Raw genomic sequence first — 22059 nt, 5'->3', positions numbered from 1 at the left:
CTATTGCTTTTCTTTCACTGAATAAATCCTCTCTTATTCTGACATGACTGATTCTATCACCAATTATGCTTATTTCTCTGATGACACATAAATACTAATAATGTTTGGTCTTCTTCCATTGACAATACATCACATCTGGAGAAGAACACACATTCACACTGGTGCAGACAAAAGAAGTGAACTCTGGTTGGATTGAAAACCTCAGGTCTCTGTTCACATACAAGTAAACTTGATGCAGTTCACATACAGTGTAAACTGCAAAAACTTGGCGTTGCTCCTCTGTTAATTTACAGTAAACCCCTTTTACTCCCAGCCGTCAATGAAAAAGATTTTCTTTTGCCTGCATTTCTGCTTTTTTCCTTCTTGACTAAAGTGCAGTGTGAACGCAAACCAAACCAATGAGAAGGTGCACATTTTGGATGCAATTACTTCCCCACCTTCCCAATCCAGCAAAGTCCCTTGGACTATTATGGTGTGAATGTGCCCTATGGATTCATTCAGCTACCAAGCCTTTTCAATTCAACCTATTCCGTTCAGATCAGATTAAAGTCTGCTTCATTTGGGTAATTTGGGATTCGGACCAAATAAGACTCGGTGGGCCTACAAAGGCAGGTCTCGGCTTGTTTTAAAAGGAGCCAGGAAGCAGACTACAAAAAAAGTCACTTCCTGCATTTGAGATTATGTTGTATTCTGGGTAATTACATTGCGATTGCTGTGTCCATTGTTGCAGTGTACTTCTGCAGTATATTTGCAAAAGACAAAATAAAAAACTCAAAACAGCGATAGTTTCATCACCGTGTTTAGTTTGCAAGTGGAGGAAACAGAGTTTTCTTCTTCATGTGGGTTTTGTCCACTCCATTGTTAAATACTAGTGCAGCGCCACCTTTGGTGGGAATGGGGATGCATTATTATAAAGGTTTGAGGTGTTTGACTAAAGTGCAGCATGACTGCGATCTTGGTCTGAATGGATACACCTCCCTATAACTGAGTTGAGTCCCCAATTGGACCAAGTCTAGCGGACTTTCCTGATGTTAATGCACCCTTAAAGTCACCATTGTCAACAGGTTAAAGACCCATATTTGTAACATTTCGACCTTAAAACTCCACATCCCAGACTTGTTCGATGACACAGTGACATCTATCATGTGCATTTCTACAGCCGCTGCTACTCAGCAGCGTCCTGAGGTTGAGAAACCGCACTATACAACTTTTACATCTAGGATGTGAAGTGGCGTTTTTCTTCACAGTAAAATAAGGAACTGACTGTTTTGAAGATGCAACTGCAGCAAAAAATGCAAGAAAATTAAAAGAGAGAAAGGGAAAAAAAGAATTGTCATTCTAAAATCATCTTTTGTTGACTGGAGAGCGATAACAGGACAGGTGGGATCCAAGGTGGATGCTGAATTAGTCATTGACAGAGGGTGCATGACGGAGAAAATGGCAAAAGTTCTGTCGCATGTCCTTGAAGTATGCACATTGATTTGATTTGGCAAAAAATACTTAGCCTGGAAACTGACAAGAGTCTCCTTCAACTGTGAAAACTTGCCTCTCTTGCAAGATGTTGAGGTGGAAGAAATTCTTCCTTTTCAAGAGCTGCAGCGTGATACCTCAGTGCAACAATCCTGAATTTAACATCTTTTTGTCAATTTTAAACATTATTTAAATTTTTTGGTTTTTCATAAATGAGTCATCTTTGCCCTGCGATGGACTGGCGCGCTGTCCAGGGTGTACCCTGCCTTTCGCCCAAAGATTGCTGGGATAGGCTCCAGCTTCCCCGCAACCCTGAACTGGGTTAAGCGGTTGGTAAAATGAATGAATGAGTCATCTTTTGTCAGATTTTTTTTTTAAACGCGATTTTGTTTCTAGTTCTAGTTCAAAAACTCTGAATACAAAACTAAAGTCTGGGACTACGGCAACCTGTTTGCTATATATGGGCTTTATTGCAGCATCTCTGTTGGAGATCACTGTAATTTTAAAAGGAAGTAATGTGTTTCAGTGATGGACCCCATAATTGCAACAATCACTTCCATATCACCTTGGCTGAATGTATAATACCACAGACCCACTCTGGGGCTTTGGGCTGTACATTACAACAAACAACTTTAGTGTGAATAAAATCTAAGATCAAATGCATATTGACAGACAGGGCTGTAACCACAGGACGTCGTTCAACATTTTGAGGCCGTATCACAGACAGATTTTTTTTTTCTCTGACAGTCAGAGCCAAGGAAACAGGTCTTCTACTGTCACATCTGTGCTGCATTCAGAGCCACACATCAGCTATGGCTAATCCACACTGAGCTCTGTCGCTTCAAAACGAAATTTTCAAAAGTACCCTTTATGCTCATGGCAAATTAAATCACATATGTGAGGCAGCCATGTTATTTACCTGTAAAGGTGTCTGGAGAAAATTCAATAACCTCATCAGCAAGATGAAAAAAAATATGCTTTAAAAATGTCACATAAAGCTGCTAAGCATTTATTGAATGGGACGACTGCAGCACAGTAATTAAATCATATAAAATAGCTGTCAGTTTCTACAAAAGCAAGTAACATTTTCTTATAATAGGCTTGTCCTTGCCATGTGGGAGCTTCAGATGCTTCCTGGAGGACTAACTGTGGTCTCATGATACCAACTTGGCAAAGCTGGAGTCCACATGCCAAACATCTGGACAGATGGAGGCTAGCCACTCTGCTAATAGCAGGCCAGATTTCTCGCCTGTCTTTGATGTGCAGACAGGGATTATAATGGTCCTCTGCTCTCAGCTTAATAACCCGGTATTACAGGGGCATCAGATCATCCATAATCTTTATCGACCTCCATTGGCGAACAGTAGGTGTTGCAACAACAGTGATAGAGCAGCCTCAGGCGCAGAAAAGAGGGAGAGAAAAGGGAATGATCTAATAACGGGTTGAAGAGATATGTCAGATGAAGAAATGGTGAAAACCAGAATAATTATACCATGGAGTAGTATTAGTGATTTATTCCTGAGAATGTTTAGTATTCATAATGGCAGTGTGAAGTCAGTCGCTCATTTGTACAACGGCGCTGCCGTGTCTGTGCATGTGGGTGGTTAAATGGGCTCGCAGAACTTTTGTTTCTCGCTCCAGAATAGAAGAAGTACAAGAAAATTCGTTTATAATGCCAGAAATGTCACCACCTTAGCTGTAATCATTAATTCACAAAAATTAATCATCAAGTCTTTCAGTCTCCTGCAGGTCCACTGTGGTCCTTTTTGTCCTGGATTTTTTTTTTTTTCCACTTTCATCAGATTAAGCCAAGGACAGAAGCAGTGGTCCAAGGTTTTCCGTTCCCGTTTGATCCGCCTGTCCTTTGTTCCATCGCTGCATTACCTGCTTCTTTAACTTCAGAGGCCAAATTAAACGGGATGCATTTGGGTGTGCAGTTAAAGCCTCTGTGTCTGCCAGACTTTCTTTTCTCGGGGTCTGGCTTTAGATCCAGCTTAGACTCGTGAACTGTGAGATCTGATTTTGACTTGAAACAAACTCTTTTCAGTGAACAAAAGCGCTAATCACCCTTGTTTATGTGAACAATTTATGTAGCATGAAAAAACAGGAATTCCCATTCCTATAAATTCGAGAAGCAAATTGTTTTACTGGGAGGAGATGGTTTGGAAAAGTAGTGAGTAGGTACTGTAAGTACGTGCACTTATTGCACCATCTTGTGAATAAAGAAAGTGTCACAAGTCATTACAAGTCTCAGGACAATTGTCACATCGCACTGGAGGAAATAACATCAACTTATCCACAAATCCCTTCTTATGAAACACATGCAATCAAAAACATTTCTATGCAGAGACACATTTTCCATGTTATGAGTAACTTGTCACAAAGAGGCATGAGCTTGCAGCTGATGTTTATTTCCATCCGCATCATTCTTATATATCTGAAGGGACCCCATATTTTAAATTGATGATTCATGTCAATAGATAGTAGATCCTGCTTTTCCTTTCCGGTAGTTTCATCAACCCCAACATGTGGCTGTAGTCCAACAGATATCATTTCCCCCCAGTCCCTGCAAAAAGAAAAACAACCCAGCAGGTATCTTCATTTTGATGAATACTAAATAAAAGGGTGGCCAGGGATTTCTGCCAGCATGTCTTCAGCAGCAGTTAGGTGGGATTGTTTGTGATCTGGAGTGCGCCAAAGTCTGGGAGGAGCAGAGAGGGGTTGTGAACGCTTCGGAGATGAGGTCTTGTGTTAATGACAGAGGTTGCTTAATTATACACCTGAAAATATAAATGACCGCAGAAAAACGGAGTCAACAGTCAAACAAATGCCTGAGGCAGGGCTGCTTGTCGGTGCATGGCCTGGGCAGATTTCTCCTTGGTTATATCGGAGTGTAACGTACAGAATGACTGATCACAACTGTGGGCACAATGAGGGGGGGGTGGAAAAATAAAGCGCACTTGGCTCATGTATTGCAGAGCAATACGCTCTCTTTGCAATCTTGAGAGCACCATTACACCTCACATTTGGCATGACTATTCTGTGTTCCTCTCCCTGTAGTATTGACCTCACTCTGGAATATATAGTTTGAGTTTCCTAAAACCATAATTTCAAGCAGAGGTGCTGATAAGAGAGAGGGTCCAGAGATAATGACATGACCCGGTTTTTAACAAGAACCATCAAACATGGCAGTTTCTTTAATATTAATTACACTCTGACATTAAAAAAAATCAAAAATTTTGTCAGTTTCAATGTGAATAAATGGGCTATCGCAACTATTGTTCCCACGAGAAACACAATTAATAGGTGCTGTTCAATTTTAAAGGTCAAGAATTACTTACCTGTTTTACTTGGACTCAGGTACAAGGTCTGGCTTTTGGAAATGATTCATCTCAATTACACGTAAAGACTGATTAGGGAGCTGTCTTGCTGTGGTGATCCAAATAAATTATCCCCATTATGACAGTAGTTTCTAATCACATTTATAAAACAGAGCTATTATGGGCCCTTGGCTGTGATGTTAGTGCAGACGGTACTCACAGGAAGCTTTCACATTGCTGAGAGGGTTGAATGTAGTGGACTCTTGTGTTTGTGAGTTGCTGAATTGTGCTGGAGAGCATGTCCATTTTCAGCCGTTGTTTCAAGAGCATCCCTCACCGCTCCATTAGTTGAGTATGCTTGGATATGTGGGGAATAGCAGAAAGGGGAGAGAGGAGCGAGGGGCCTCTGAATATACTGCTTAGGTGCTCTGAGCTGAGAGGACTGCAAAAGAAGCAAAGAGATTAGTCAGAACTCCTACACCATTACCTGAAACAAAGCTTGCAGGTTTATAGCTCAGTCTTTATGTATAATACAAGCTTAAGCATGAGAAAATGTAAGGAAAACTACTTTAAATGATCTAGTAAGGGCATCTAGTGCTGATCCAAAAGTTAATTCAAGCCAAAATTATTCTTTCATCAGTCAGATTTGACTTAATTTTCTAAAGAGAGAAATTATTTTTTAAAAATATGACAAAAACACATGTTATTCAATTTAACTTCACAGTATGCATGGTATTTACCTCACTGGAATGACTGTGTTAAATTCCCACCGGGACTTCATACTCAGCGGTGTAATGAAGGTTGGAATTGATAGAGTGATGTTTTGAATTGCAATCTGTGTCCCTGTGTTTAGAGACCGACACTGAGATGGAGGTTAATGGTGCAAAAACTTGTGAGCCTCGCATACCACTGCAATACCGGGGCTTCGTGTCTATGCCTCATTTCTGTCTAGTCTGTAACTCTTATATACATTCAACGTAGGGGGTTACGATAGGCCCAGAATTGACGCGTCTGAGCTCGGACCCATGATTAAAGTCACCTGTCTGACATTTAGTTGAGGATTATTTATGAATCGTGCAGCTTAACCACTGAATATTAGGAGAAAAAAGGTTTGGCACAAGGTCTTATCACTTTGTGTCAGTTTTGCAAGCATGTTCTCTGAGTTTGCTATCATTTTTCTGGCCTAATCTTCTGCTAAATATGTGAAAATTCTCAGTCGTGCTGTTTGCCTCGTTGGTGCTTTCTGAAGGATGTCTCAGCTGCGAGACGATCACACGCTCTGATAACGGCGGATATTTCAAGGAATTTTGGTTTTGAGTTTCAGATAAATTGAGAAAAAATATTTTTTTTAGAAATGTCAAATGTAACACAATGCTTTTATATGTCTAATTTAAAATTTTAAAATGATAAATCAGTCATTATGATTGTTTTAGCTGTCATGTATGTACCAGAACTAAAGATAGAAACAGTTGTGACAGAAAAATAAGTCACGAAAGTGTTGGAGGTCCATCTTTTTTTTGTATCATTTAGCAGAGTAGATCACACCCACTTGGAAGATGTGTGACTGCCCTTGATAATGCTGTTTGCATGATATTACAGACAGTCCAGAGTTGCAATGAGGGATACCGTTTGCTGCAAATGTAGGAGAGAGAAACGGTGACTTCACAGAGCAAAGTTTTGTAAAGGGAGCCCAAACAGACGTTTTCTGTGCAAACCTAAAAGGAAGAAATTGGATGCAGTTAAAATGTGTCGGCAGGCTTTATGCACACCTCTTAAACACCGTAAATGTGTTTTCTTGGCTTCTTCTACTTTCAAAACTCATTCCTCATATTCTCCGCTGCTCTGTGTTCAGAAAGCAACACATACTTTCTTCTAAAGCCGTTTACAACAATGGTTTACAGCGATATGCATGGTCTCCCTGAGGTCTTTTCAAGTCAGCTTTGTGGCTTTGTTGACCATCAGAAAACATGAGAACAGTATGAAAATGAAAAAGTATGTTTGTTTTTGTGTTGTTGTTTTTTTAATCATGTTTCCACATGCAGTCTTGCATTGATCCAAATAAATAATGCTGTGGCTCTTTAATTTAGTCTGACATATTATGCATAACACCTCAAAAGACTTGAAAAGCATTAAGACAGGAGAAAATATGTACAATGCTAAAGTACATTAAAGTCCAGTGTGTGAGATGTTGAATGAAACGACATAGTATGATTATGGTATATGACATTGTACTTTACTATTATATTTTGAACATTTTACAGTTTCATAATACAGTAAAATATTAAATTCTTACACAATATGATTCAGGACAATACATAATGTTATGGCATTTTACTAAAGAAATTAAAAATATAATAGAGTATGATGTCAAATGATATGATATAATAACGACAGTATGATACAATGCAATATGATACAAAGTAACCTAGCACTATGCAATACAATGCAATGTGATACAACAGAATACAATATGATATGATATGATATGATATGATATGATATGATATGATATGATATGATATGATATGATATGATATGATATGATCCGACCTAATGAGATACAATGTGATACAATCTATGTGGTGATGAGATGATGCAACACGATGACTTGACGAAATATAATTTAAAACAATAAAATTTTATTATCTACTTGACCAAAAAGTGTTTTTGATTCCCTTGAGATTTCCAATCATGAAGCTGACAGACACACTAAACATATGGATACACATACAACACTTTCCATAGCTAGAGATTAAAGTTAATATTATTTGGATCAACTTATTCTCTTTCTGGATCTTGTCAAGCTGATAACACACTCAGTCAGGGGTTATGAGAGAGATTTTGCATTGCACTATTTTGACTGGCAGCTCTGATCCTTATGGTCCTGGCAAAATATTAAGAGATATCATGTAAATATTCAGTTTATGTTGCATTGTTATTCAAGTCTCTCTGCTGGGAAGTTGTAATGAAGCCATTAAATCAAGGAACACTCTGTGTCAACCTTAAACCTTCATGAGGCAGCCTTAATGGTTTTCATCTGCCAATCAGTGCTTTTGCACTTTCTTCCACCCTGTGTAAATGAATTCAGATCCTCCCTTCTCATACTCAGAGAGGCACCCGATGACATGCAGTCTGCCTGGAAATGGATGTCCTCTGGTGAAGCACTGAAGTGATCCCTGCAGGTTATTTAAAAGGGAAAGTTAGGACTGTCAGATCACAGCCATAAAGAGGGTGTTTAAAGGTTTAGCCCACCAGGGCTTGTGAATTACATGGTGAGGACTTTGTCTCTTAATGCATTTAGCATAAGGAGATGGAGAATAAGACAAGGCTTTTGGAAGGAAAACTTACATAAAAAAAAAAATTAAAAAAAAGATGCATAATGAATAGAAATTTTAAGGCAGTTGCTTTATAATTGTCAAAATCGGTGCATTATATGCAAATGTTGTGATTTTAGACATTGTTAGTGTGCTGCCAGACTTCATGTTGTTATGCTTTTACAGTCTAGTGTGGTCAGGTTTTGTTAGCTTTATTTGTGTTACATAGTGCTAAATTTGTTTGTAGTATGAACGGGGGAGGGGGGGGAGGGGGGGGGGGGGCACAGAAAACAGGAGCGCGTTTAGAAACAGATTATTTCCTCCTGCAGGAAGGACAATCTGTATTACACAATACGCAGATGAACAGATGGATCCAAGGGGTAAATAAAATATTCATGTTTGCAATGTCTTGCAATACATACATATAAAATGTTCAGTGCTCATTATTCACAGTGCACACAGAGCATGGCACATGGCTCCATTACATTTTACAGACACACAGATAATCAGTTGCTACCTACATGTGCTGTTAATCTGAATAAAACACAAATTTATTCAGGAATGTAGATCATGTGAGGTACTGTGGTGTCTCCATAAGCTTCTTAACTTATTGTTTTTACAATGCTTATTGTACACATTTGTACTAGCTGGAAAATGCCATTATTAATTTATCAAATTAATCTATCTCTCTGCAGAAAACCAGTTGTAAAAAATGAATATGTTTTTCCATTACAAAACAATAAAGATTAGAACATTTGGTGGACAGCAAAAAGCTTTATAAGGTTTTAGGCTTGTGAAAGATGCTGTGTGCTCAGATTATGGAGGAATGTTTTGTTTTATTCAGTGTTTCATTACAATCTAAAAGACTGCCACTCAGAATTATGTTGTTTCAGGCCTCCAAATAACAACAAAGTGAACAATGCTCCATGAAGTGTTGCAATAGTTTAGTCTTAAATTGCACATAGAAATACACTGCATCCTTTTTCTAGCACCAAACTACAGTGCTCCTGCTCTGTTTCAGCTTGTCTACAGTGGTGCCAAGTACCCCTATGGGATTTACTGATGTCAGTCCTGGTGCCTTTACTAAATTTGGTGCAAGAAGTAACACGAGAAAAATGCTCCGTCAATCACATTGTAGATGCAGAGAGAAAAGAGAGAGGAGGGTTCAGTAGCTGAGAAATAAACCCGTGGAACCCTTGCCAACAACCATTTCCTGGGTGAGATGATGGGAAATTTTCCCCCCACTCTCTGGGGATATCATTTGTGAACACACCGGCGTCCTTCTGAGCCGGAAGTTTTAGAGCGGAACCCAGCACTTGGTTAGGGTGTTTTGAGCATTTCTGAAGTGAAATCCTCCTTTGCCTCAGTTGCTTGCTTCATCAGATAAAGACTGCCAGTTGAGGCTTAAGTGTGTCAATGAACCCGGGTGGAGGTGGGGAATCAATGATAAGTGCTGCTTACCTCCTCAGCGCCAGCCAAAGAGAGATTAAACCATTTCAACTTAATAGCACATGTCAGTCAAAAGTCACACTTGAGCATTTGAACCCTATCTCTTTTGCCACCTCCCATTTTCTTATCGCATCCCCTGAAAAGATGCTGCAATTTACAGAAATGCGACGTTGGTATGAGGACTAATGGAGAGCCCAAGTGATCCACATCAGAGCCTGGGCTCGGATCTGTAACAGTCAGCCATTTCACTGAATACCTAAACAAAACTCACTTTCAGATTTAGCTTTGCAGTTCAACCAAACACACACACACACACACACACACACACACACACACACACACACACACACACACACACATAAATGCACAGCACACAGAAATGCCCAGATCAAAGGCCTGTTACTGCATAAAAGCTTCTGTAAACTATGCTTATTTCTTGCTCTAATCACTGTTGTGGATGTTGCTAAATTGCCCACTGTTGAATAGAATTACTTGACCGAGCCAATATCATTGGCTTTGATTTGCTGTTTAGCCATCTCAGATGTGGATACACCCTCTGGTCTATAAATGAGAGTTTGTGTTGCTCCACCAGTGTCCCCTATTTAGACATCATAGCGCTTGTTATGTGGATCAAACTGATATCAAAGTCAGAGGCAAACATCTGTGTTTTTTTTGTGAAGGCTGCTACAGTTAGGGCCCCTTTAATGATCTCTCTGCAGAGTATTCATCTGGTTTGTTAAGTCGCTGTCGTTTCTCTGGTTGACCTCCTCTGCCATCTGATTTCCACTTTTAATACTTTCATCGCTGCCCTCTTTCATGTTGTGTTTGGATGAAATGGCTCCATTAGATTACTTTTCTGTGCAGTGTGAAAAATGTATAATACGTGTGTCGAAGGGAAGGGGGATCTCTCAGGACAGTTATTTCAAGGGATCACCATGTTTATCAGCTATATTTGGCAAGATGATTGATAGAACTGTAGTTCTATAGGTTGGTTAAAGGAGTCTCTGTAGATTTAGAAAGCCTCCAGATGACTTTCTTTAAAATTGAATTAAAGTGTGCTTTCATCATGTTTCAGGAAAAAAAAAAAGCAATCCACCTTATGGTCTGGGAATCTGTCTTCTACAATCTGTTTGCTTGCCCTCTGGGACAGGAGTCTGTTGTCCATTTAAATGCAAACTCATGTGGTGATTTTTCATGCAGGCTGAAAAGTCTCATATTTACAATCTCTAGCAGTCAGGAGAACAGATGAACCTAAATTGTAAAGTTAGCAACCATTTAGTTATTGGTCAAAGTTTCTGGGCTAAACCCAACCAGGAAGTGACAAAGTTACTGCAAACATCTTACACTTGGATGTAATTATTGCAACCAGGAATAAAGCATACATGTTCTTGCATGATGGCATCCATTTACTACATCGTCCCACTGTTAAACTGAGTCCTTTTACAGGAAAGTAGGAGACAATGGAAGGAGTTAATCCATTAGCCCAGGGATCCTCAGTTCAGGTCCTTGAGGATCAGTGTCCTGCAGGTTTTTCAAGCGTCCCAGCTGCAACACACCGGATTCAAACCAATGTGTATTTAGCAGACGAATTTAGCTTGTCTGAGTCCAAGTCTGGTGTTTTTTGCAGCAGGGACACTGGGCTTTCAGGACCAGGATTGAGGATCCCTGCATTAGCCAATATGACACTATGAAGATGTTTGCAAAGTGGTTTATTTATCTTTTCATAATTTTTTCTACATATTTCTACCACTCACAATTTTTTCTTTTTCTAATTTGTTTTGACCCATGAATGGTTAAGTTCACTCTTGAACAGTTTATGGTACATGTTATAAAATACACAGTTAAACAGTAGCAAGGTCTGATCAGGGCCCTTTTCTTTACAGTAAGTATGATGTCTCCATGTGCGTGGGTTCTTACTCTGGCAGTCTCCCACAGTCCAAAGACATGTATGTAATGTTAGTTGATCACTGAATTCTCACTAGGAGTAAATGTGAGTGGTTGTTTGTCTCACTGACTTAGGCCTGAAATGGGTTGGCAATATGTCCATGGCATACCCTGCATCTTCCTTAGTAGATGCTGGGATAGGCTTAGGCCACCCCCATTAACCTGCATTGGAATAAGCTGGTATAAAAAATGAATAGATGTATTAATTGAGTTAAACTGAACAAAAATAAGACAAGTGACAAATTAGGACAGTGAAACTGTTGTGTGGTGGACGTCTTTGTCAATATAGCTGAGAAAAAATGTGATCTGTAATTCTTGCTCTTCTCTTAATGTTTACAACAAACTAAAACTCACACAAACATGATTTTTAGACTCAGAACTCAGGCACAATTTTAACAAGAACTGGAAAGCATCTCACACCTAAAAAGCTTATGCCCTACCTTCACATGCTGCGTAATCCGATGCAAATATATAGATTAGGATTCACATGACCTAATAAACAATCGGTCCAAATATCTAATAATAACAATGCTCTAAGCAGTGTAAGGAGCAGACTGGCGGTATCACAAATCCAGATAATGTCAGCTAGGGTTAACATATAACATAACTGTCAGCCAAGAGATACACAATTTAGCTCACTCTTTGCACTGCTGGTTGTGTTTTTCTGTTTGAACGGCCAATGAAAACATGGAGCCTTCCAATCTCTTAAAGCATATCTTGCTGTTGTTAGAGCTGATGCACACAGGCTCAGTGTGCACAGGAATCCAAAGCTGGACACCTGCCACACCTGCTTATGGCTCTGAAGATACGACTGCACCCTGATAGTTCAGTGAATAAAAGAAAAGAATAGGTTCTCTTTTTTTGTTTGTTTTGTTTTGTTTTGAACAAAAACTATTGTTGGAGCCCGACTTTAATCAGAAAAATAAAAACCATAGCTTAGGTTTTGTTGTTTCTGAGTATCCTATTATGAGTTTAGACATACTCAGTGGTTCCCATCCTGCACAGCATGCTTTTGTTAGCATGTGAATCATGTTTTTTGCTGAAGAAATAACAGTCAAATAGATTGTAACTAGATATATCTTGCTTTAGTTTAGAGAGGTATAAACAAAAAGGTGATGTGTCCCAGCCCCCTTGATAGGTGGAGGTATGATAGCACATTCAAAGCAAACACTTTCTAATGCCTTCTGTTTTCTTTTGAAGAAAGGTTAAAGAATCTCTCATGGCTTTTGATCTGTGCTGCTGATGCTATTAAACAGCTTTGTGAAAGGTTTGTGCAGTGATTGTTAGAAACTGATTCGAATACAGTTTATCTGAGGCGAGGAGGGATTGAGCGAGCAGACTGCATGCACTGGTTTGTGTGTAATATTCAGAAAGTCATCCAGGCAGGGCCTCAGTTTGTTTACTTTTTTGCTCCATATCTCTGCAGTCATTTCAATGCACCGCTTGTCACATCCGGCATGTGGACTTTGCCATGTTTATGGTGATGTTCACGATATGAATCTGTCTTCTCCCAGGTTTACACCAGATATGGGAAATGCTACACTTTTAATGGCAACAAGACTACGTCCAGAAAAACCAAGCAGGGTGGAATGGGAAATGGTCTAGAGATCATGTTGGATATCCAGCAGGATGAGTATCTGCCTATCTGGAGAGAGACAAGTAAGCCTCACAACCATTTTTTTATTATAATCCTGTTCTGTGCCAGTGCATGAGGTACGCTTGTTCCAGTTAAAAAAAAAAAAAAAAACTACATACTTTCACTTTTCTGCAGCTCATCCCATACATTCATGTGGAAATGAAAGTACACCCGCTCTCAGTTGTATGACTTTGTGTAGACATAATAGAAAATGATCTGGTTCTGAAAATTACACAAATAGAAATTCAGATTTAAAAACAAATATGTGGCATATTACAATGTGTGAATGATTTTCTAAAAACTGAGTTGACATTCCAAAAGTAAGAATAAAATACATGATTTCAAAGCTTTCGAAGCAGCATTTCCAGCAGCATTTGTGGAGGAATCTTGGCCAACTCAGGTTCATGGAGGTTTTTAGATACTTATTTCTACACAGCTCCCGTAGGGTCCATTCTCATCAGGATAGTCCGCTAGACTTGGTCCAATTGGGAACTCAGCTCAGTTGAAGAGGGGTGTATCCATTCAGAACGAGATCGTGTTCACACTGCACTTTGGTCAAACGTGCCAAACCTTTACAATAATACATCCCCTTTCTCACCAGAGGTGGCGCTGCACTAGTATTTAGCAAAAGACCGAACAAAACCCACATGAAGAAGAAAACTCCCTTTCCTCCTCTTGTGAGCTAAACATGGAGTACAAAACTATCCCTGTTTGGGGTTTTTTATTTTTTCTTATGCAACTATAGTGCAGAAATACACTGCAACAATGACCGCAGTATCAGCAACAGACAAGCAGAGGACTCCTAACGCAATTCCTATGTATTTACCCAGAATGCAATGCTACGTCAAATGCAGGAAGTGACTTTTTTTTCATAGTCCACTTACTGTATTTGGTCTGCTTGAAGCAGGCCGAGACCTGCTTTTGTAGGAGAACCAGGTCTGCTTCTTTGTTCCAAATCAGAATTTGTTTGGCAAATTAAGATTTCCCCAAAATAAAGCAACATCTCCTAGCAAACGGACTCGGATTCAAATAAAAAAGGGTTAATGTGAATGTGACCCTAAAGCCCCATATTATTTCAATACGACTGAGGTCTGGACTTTGGACCACTGCATCAACTTGATTCTTCTTATTTTAGTCATTTTGTTGTAGATTTGCTGCTATGCATGGATCACCGTCCTGTTGCATGGCCTACTTTCAGCCAACGATTAGCTGTTCCACAGATGGCCTCACATTTAACTCTAAAATTCTTTGGTTTACAGAGGAGTTCAGGCTCATCTTAAATCATGTGATGTGTTCAAATCCTGCAGTTGCAAAGCAATCCCAGGTCATCACCCTTCCACCACCATGCTTGCTGGTATGAGGTGTTTGTGCCATCATGCATGTGTTTACTGTAAATCAGAGTTGTAACTGAGAATGTGAACATATCCACAATCATGTCTGTCCAAAGAGTCCGTGGGTCCTTATTCACCAATATCTTCTTATAAATGTTCCTAAATTTGTTTTTAAGTTGCTCTTCAGGAATTGCAAACTTGTCTGCGTATTTCATCTTACATTGGTAAATGTAAGTCTCTTGTGAAATGACTGTGCTACAGTGCAGGATCAAATGTACAAAAAACAGCCAGAAAAAAAGAAACACAACAGAAAAAGCCTGCAGTGAGACAGATGAAAAAAATTAAGTGAACAGAGCACCAAAAGAATTAATGAAAATAAAAAATCATAATATAGTTGTGTACTGAAATGCACAGTGCGGCAGTTATTCTCATAGTTAAATCAAGTCACATAAAAACATCTTTATGTGCCTTAAGCTGCTTTACTTGAACAAGAGCCTGCAGTCTGGGCCCGTGAGCTCTACAGGGCAAACATCCTTGTGGTGTCGTGAGCAAAAGGATATTGGTACATTGTACAATACATTTTCAGTATAAAACCTACAGTTTTCAAATTGCCACCAGCATCATTTTAATATGTGACGCACTGATAAAGGGAGTGGTGGATTTGATTAAATGAAACCTCCAAGTGATTCTGATAGTTGGTCACTTTCGCTATTAACCCAGAGATCATGGCACAATCCTGTCTGAGGAAGGGCCGTGGCCTGAAACATCACTTTTTTCATAAATATTGGGAGTTACTTCTAGATTGTAGACCTACTTTTTCTCTTTTTATAACCTTGATTTTCACACAAAACCAACCATCTTAATATAAAAATAACACTGTAGTAGTAAATTTGAGTTATTTAGTGAGTGGTTCAAGGAGAGACAGATGACTTGGATATTTATGGACTGATATTCATGTAGTTTAGGGAAGAGGTCTGATGAGAGTGCTTTAATGCGCATGTGTGCAGTGTATTGTACAAAGCGATTATAGAATGACCAGCAATAGAAGTAAATGTGTATTAACTGTGGCTTTTTCTTGAACTATTGAATGAAGAAAAATAGTTTGAATTTGTCATGAAGGACATGATCTGTATTAACTTTATTTTGACATAACAAAATTCTTCCTAAATTACCAAAATCAATTTAAATAACCTAACAAAAACATTACTGTAGTTTTCTTGTTGTATCTTAATTACAGAGCAGCATGTGGATGTAAAGCTAATTCTAGTCACACATGTCAGAACATAAATACTTTAAATAGTTTTATGAGCGTTTCTAAACGTTGTTTTAACTTAGAACAAATCTCGGACATATTGTCATGAATTCCACAATCTTCCTAAAGACTTTATAAGAAAGATGATAATTAGATTTGTATATAAGTATATAAGTCTATAAGACTTGTTGTTTGTTTAGATCCAATACTGCAAACCTCAGCTGTGATGCCACGTTGTTTTAGCAGAAAAGATTTGTTCTCCTGCAACTTTTTCAACCAAGTCGTACTTGTCCAGTCTTATTGTAACTGTGCTGAATTTCAACATGAAACATGCTGAGGTTTAGGCTGAATTGCTGGGACATTTTACGAACTCTTTAGTATGCTGGACTCTAAAATGCTTGGAAATGACCTTTCAGCCCTTCTTAGATCTATGTGCACAAACCTTTTTTTTCTTTCTCTGATCAGTAAATTCAGCATTAGGCCTACTCACTCCTTTAATACATTTGAAGTATTTAGTTTTAATTCACTTTTTGTTATGTTCTGATGCATAAAATGTTCAAATTTAAGTGTACTTTTCTAATTCCCTTGACTGTAAATGGTGTTTTTCTTGGATTTCCTTTCTGCACCTTAGAAAATAAATGTAATTTTGAAAAAAGGAACTGAATAAAACCCTCCTCCTCAGATCTCTGTTTGTACTGTTGCTGCCACGTATCGTTAATCCCTGTGGGCTCATTTTTCAAACATGACTGAAATATGGTTTACAGTTAGCATCAAACTAAGTCCAAGCTGTCAGATGACGAAGACATCTGAAATCCCCTTGTACTCTCTCTTTGCTCTGTTCTGTGCTTGTGCTCTATTTCATCCCAACGAAAAAGATGAGACGTCCCTGGAGGCCGGCATCCGAGTTCAGATCCACAGTCAGGATGAGCCTCCGTACATCCACCAGCTGGGCTTTGGTGTCTCCCCGGGCTTCCAGACCTTTGTTTCATGTCAGGAGCAGAGGGTAGGTTCCCTTCATCACACACCTCCCCTGCCCTAGGACCACCAACACCACTATTTTACTATGCTCCCTGCAACTGTTTGCCTCTGGTGGCTCAGACTGGTGTTTAATGAATCTCTGTGTGCCCAGCTGACCTACCTGCCCCAGCCCTGGGGGAACTGCCGCTCCACCAGCAAGGAGAAGTTCCCAGGATACGAAACATATAGCATCAGCGCCTGTCGTTTGCTTTGTGAGACCAATGAAGTCCTGCGGGTGTGCAAATGCAGAATGGTACACATGCCTGGTAAGATCAAACTGACTTTACACAGTGAACAGCAGTCACACCAGAAACGACAGACTGTGTGTATGAATTCACTTGTGGTCGTGTGGCAACACAAAGGTCGTCACACTACTGAAAAGCAGCCAGACAGGACAGTATTTGTTTGAGAGTTGCAAAACAAGTCATTGTTTTCAGCCCAATCAGGGGAGTCCTGCACAGACGTAACTGACCTTGATGCCTGATATCTGGAGTGAGATTCTCTTCAGCAGTGCTGCCAGCTCTCTGACCGCTGACCAGTCAGATTAACAGTATCAATGAGTTTTGGATCCTGGAGCTCAGCTATATAAATCTGCTGGGGATGATTCTCTTGCCCCCATCCCCCACCCCATTCTGGTCACAGTTAGTTCATGACTGTCATTACAGATCTTGGTTGTTCTTGCGTTTGGTTTCCACGAGCAGATGGCTTGTAAAACTGCACATGGTTGTCATTAGAACTGCTGCTTGTACTAGATGGTATGCTGGCTTTACATAACGTCACGTTGCCTCCAAAACCTCTTTAATTTAGAACCAACATTGGCTTTGATTAAGCTCAGCACAAATCTGTTGATACTGTTTGTAGTTGTGAATACATGTTTTAAAAAAAAGCTTTCTTGAATGCAGCCCTTTGTAATAAATTATCATTTCTATAATGAAAAGTTGAGATGTGTTATTAACTGCATTTTCATTGAATTTTTTGACAAAATAAAAGCGATATTTGTAAAATTTAGACAACCTATAATTGTGATTTGTAGGCGTTGAACAATGTTTAATGCATGAGCCACGGTTCTTGTAACATATCGTCCAGCTGATAAGATTTTAAAAGAAATTGCAGTGCATGCAAGGTAGCCACAAAGCGTTATATTGGGGCTTGCTACTTTCATCAGAGGATTTGTCTTTTTAATTCATTGTAAAACTCTGCGTTTTACTGTTGCTTACTCAGTACTAGTCATATGACCCCATACATCCTGTCAGGGGACTTTTATATCAAAGCATCTGAAAAGTCGCCTCATTAGAGCGTTAAAACTTTTTAGTGATGTTTGGGTGGTTTCTTAAAACGTAGGTGTTTCCATTCCTGTTTTTTTCACTGTGATATTTAGATTTTACGCAATTCTAGGTGTAATAGGAGCAAAGCCATTGATGTCTTGCATCTATGAAAATAATCTGATGCCATTTCTCTGGCCCCACAAGGCCCCTTTTTGTTTTACAGTCTCCACTCCATTATACTGATGTTGAACAGCTTCATTATGTAACCATGTACAGGTACATCTGAGAAAATTAGAATATTATGAAAAAGTTCAATATTTTTTGTTACTCATTTCAGAATGTGAAACCTATATATTATATAGATTCATTTCACATAGAGTGAAACATTTCAAATACACAATCTTTGAAATTTTGATGATTGTAGCTTATAGATAATGAAAACCTAAACTGCAGTGTCTCAGAAAATTACAATATTATGAAATAATTAAATCTTAGAAAGTCATGGTGTCACACCCTGATCAACTAATTAACTCAAAATACCTGCAAATGTATCCTAAACCTTTAAATGGTCTCTCAGTCTGGGTCAGATGGCTACACAATCATGAGGAAGACTTGACAGATGTCCAGAAGACAATCATTGACCCTCCACAAGGAGGGAAAGACATAAAAGGTCATTTCTAAAGAAGCTGCTTGTTCACAGAGTGCTGTATCCAAGTATATTAATGGAAAGCTGAGTGGAAGGAAACGGTGCACCAGCAAAAGGCAGAACCACAGCCTTGAGAGCATTGTCAAGCAACACCCAGTCAAGAATTTGGGGAGCTTCACAATGAGTGGACTGAAGCTGGACTCAGCGCATCAAGAACCACAACGCACAGATGAATCCTAGGCATGGGCTACAGATGTCACATTCCTTTTTTTGTTTTTTTTTTTGTTTTTTTTAACCTGTCCTGTCCAGCATCTCAGCATACAGAACAGCAATCTGCGTGCCATTGTTTGCCAGACAGATTTGTTCTGTCAAGGGAGACATCTCATGTATATAGCTGCCCTTGATAATCTGAATATTTTTATTATTATGATAATTATTTTATTTTATTTATTCATTTATTTTTTTTCCTTTTATCATTTTGCAATTATCGTCAGTCTTTATATGGCCGAGCTGGACCTGGCAGGGAAAGAGGAAAAAAAAGAGGAAATGAAAGGAGGAAAAAGAGAGACAGAAAAGAAAGGCGTGTCCACTGAGCAGTGGAAGCCTCCAGGCAGGCGCCATCTGGCGCGACGAGGCAGGGGCACCGGGTAGCACAGGGCGATGGCAAGCCGGCCCGGCGGGCGCCGGGTGCTGAAGCATGGGCCGCACAGAGAGCCGGCAGCCCACAGGCCCCAGGACCACCCGTACCCCCCGGCAGAGCCCCGGCCAAGACCCAGCGTGCCCCGCCCACCCAGAGCAAAACCATCGCGGGCCGGCGCCACCACGATACCAGGGGCGGGATCCCCAAGGACAAGGACACGTCCGTAGACCATCCCCCCAACAACCCCTCCCCACACCCCTCCCGCTGCTTCCTATCCCCCCTCACCAGCACCCTCCCCATCCCTCTCCCTCCCAAGCCCTACTGTCCCCAACACTCGCACCCCCCCAACCTCCAACGCCTGCCGGCCCCCTCATGTGGCCCAGGCATCGCCCGGGACAGAGGGTCCCCCGCAGCGCCCCGTCCCCAACCCCTAGGCCAGCACCAGGCCCGCCCCCCGTACCCTGAGTGCTCCCCACGAAGAGGGGACATAGGAAGACCCCTGCCCCCCCCACCCGCCCGCCTCTGTGGTGTGTGCATGGGTGGGTCGTGGTTGTAGTGCAAGTAAAAAAAGGGGTGGCCGTGGGGGGGTGAGACCAGCTGCTGCCAGACAGTCAGACCCCCCCTCCTCAGCATTCCCTTGTTTATGTGAGTGTCTGTGTGTGTGTGTGTGTTAAGTGTGTGTGCTGCTTGTGTAAATGTAATAGTGTCTAAGTTGTGAGTAAAATCGAGGGGAGAAAGACCCCAATGGGAGGGGATGGGCAAGGGCCACCGCTGTAGCTCCTGTCCACCTCCCATGGCCAAGGCGCCTGTCCCCTCGAAACCCTAAATGTATATTGGTGTCTAGGTTGCAATTAAAATTTAGTGGGGCAGGTGGCCACCGGGGTCCATCGGAAAATGCCCCTCAGGGTTCCTGGGACCACCGACTTCACCCGCCCCACCATGCCCTATATGCTGTGTGTATGATGTTGGGTGGCGGAAGAGGAGGCGGGCATGGGGAGGGGCACAACCAGGGGAGAAGGACTCCTCCCCTGGGCGACCAACTCCTCAGCTGGCCGCAGTAGATGCCCCCACCTCACCGGGACAGCCCCAGGGCAGAAGAACAAGTCCCGGCCCGGGACTTGCCCTTCTGATGTCACATTCCTCGTGTCAAGCCACTCCTGAACCAGAGACGATGACAGAAGCATCTCACCTGGGCTGAGGAGAAAAAGGACTGGACTGTTTCTCAGATGAAAGCAAATTTCGTTCCATTGCCACGCTGCATTGATGCAGTAATTCATGCAAAAGGAGGCCCAACCAAGTATCGAGTGCTTGGAAAGTAACATACTTTTCAAAAGCCTGACATTTCTGTTTAAAATATCCTTTTTTTCATTGATCCTCTGTAATATTCTAATTTTTGAGACACTGTATTTTGGGTTTTCATTATCTATAAGCCACAATCATCAAACTTTCCAGAAAAAAAAAACGTTTGTAATGTTTCACTCTGTGTAATGAATCTATATAATTTATGGGTTTCACATTCTGAAATGAGTGACAAAAATTGTTGAACTTTTTTATAATATTTTAATTTTCTAAGATAAACCTGTATGTCACGTCATGCATGCTACCACATTTATTTATTATCAGTGTACACAATGCATTGGTGAGGTTGAATGCCACTGGATTTTCACTGAAGTGGTCATAAACAATATATGTCATGATGACACTATGAAAAGACATCATGAAAGATACTATAGTTTATATTAATAGTGGAAACACTGTGAATCCACATCACTTTGCTTTCCTCATCACACGGTGGTGCAATAAGAGTCAAAGTGTTATCAACATCACAGATGCATGTCCTGCCGATGGAATGAATATTACTGCAAAATTTTCATGCTAATTAATCTTCGAGTTGTCGGCACACGATGCTAATTTATATTTGTGGAGATGATCGTTTTTCTATGAGCACACTGATTGCTGTTGTAACGCCATTCAAGCAGCCCCTTTGCTCAGCGTGGGGATATGTTGCAGAGTCGAGTCTGACAAACTCACTCAGTGTGTGCGTCAACACAGCTAGAGAGCAGGAAGTCAGAGAGCTGAGTCACTGAAAGCAAGCTGTTTGACTGATGTGGCTAACAGGCATCTTGAGAACGGCGGCATTTAGAATTTAGGAAGGAAATTTAGTGTGTGTGCATTTACACGGTGCAGCTGACACTCAACTAAATAAATAAGAATGACGTATTTGATTGGTGGTAGCCAATTTTAATACAAAATTAACCCCTTTAATGCTTCTGCAGCTACATTGTTGTCCGGTGTCGTCTATTGCACAAGTAAAAACATTGAAATTGTTGGCTTGTTTTCGTCTGTTTTGGTGCAAACAGACATTTTGTTCTTCTCAAAGCAGTGTCTGGCAGGTGGAGTGGTGTACTTGAACAATAACATGAAATAATTAGCGTGACCTCTTAAGTTATACAGCCTCTTTAAGCAGAAGTGTTCTTCTTGTGGGCCTTGTTGTGTGAGTAGCTGTTCACCTTTGTCTGACACCAATAAATGTTTTATCTGTTTTTCATGTAAAATTCTCTCCCTTGCTGGATAATTATTGCTTTCCTGCATAATTTAACTTCACTCGTATAAAATGGAAAAATCCGGACTTTAAGGACACACTACAGAACCTTTACTGATTTTCTGAGTGACTCGCCCACCTTGCATCTTGCATTACTGTGAACTCTTATCTTGTCTGATCTCTTACCATGTCACTTTTCTCTCTGCCTCTTTCTCACTTCCACCAGTAATGTC

At 40.4% G+C, this 22059-nt stretch overlaps 1 protein-coding gene across 1 annotated transcript in view; it reads left to right on the top strand.

Annotated features, from left to right (window-relative positions):
* Positions 1 to 22059, top strand: part of asic4a (acid-sensing (proton-gated) ion channel family member 4a) — a gene marked incomplete at its 3' end in the record, with an annotated part of 98073 nt that overhangs the window by 64575 nt on the left and 11439 nt on the right. Inside the window, exons 2-4 of the mRNA XM_079254546.1 lie at positions 13012 to 13156; positions 16592 to 16719; positions 16846 to 16999. Of these exons, the coding sequence (XP_079110672.1) occupies positions 13012 to 13156; positions 16592 to 16719; positions 16846 to 16999 (427 nt within the window). The remainder of the gene's footprint in view (positions 1 to 13011; positions 13157 to 16591; positions 16720 to 16845; positions 17000 to 22059) is intronic.

This window comes from Telmatherina bonti (assembly GCF_933228915.1).
Source record: "Telmatherina bonti genome assembly, chromosome: 15".
Lineage (NCBI taxonomy): Eukaryota > Metazoa > Chordata > Actinopteri > Atheriniformes > Telmatherinidae > Telmatherina > Telmatherina bonti.
Note: the sequence above shows the minus strand (reverse complement) of the source record. Positions and strands in the feature narration are given on the sequence as shown.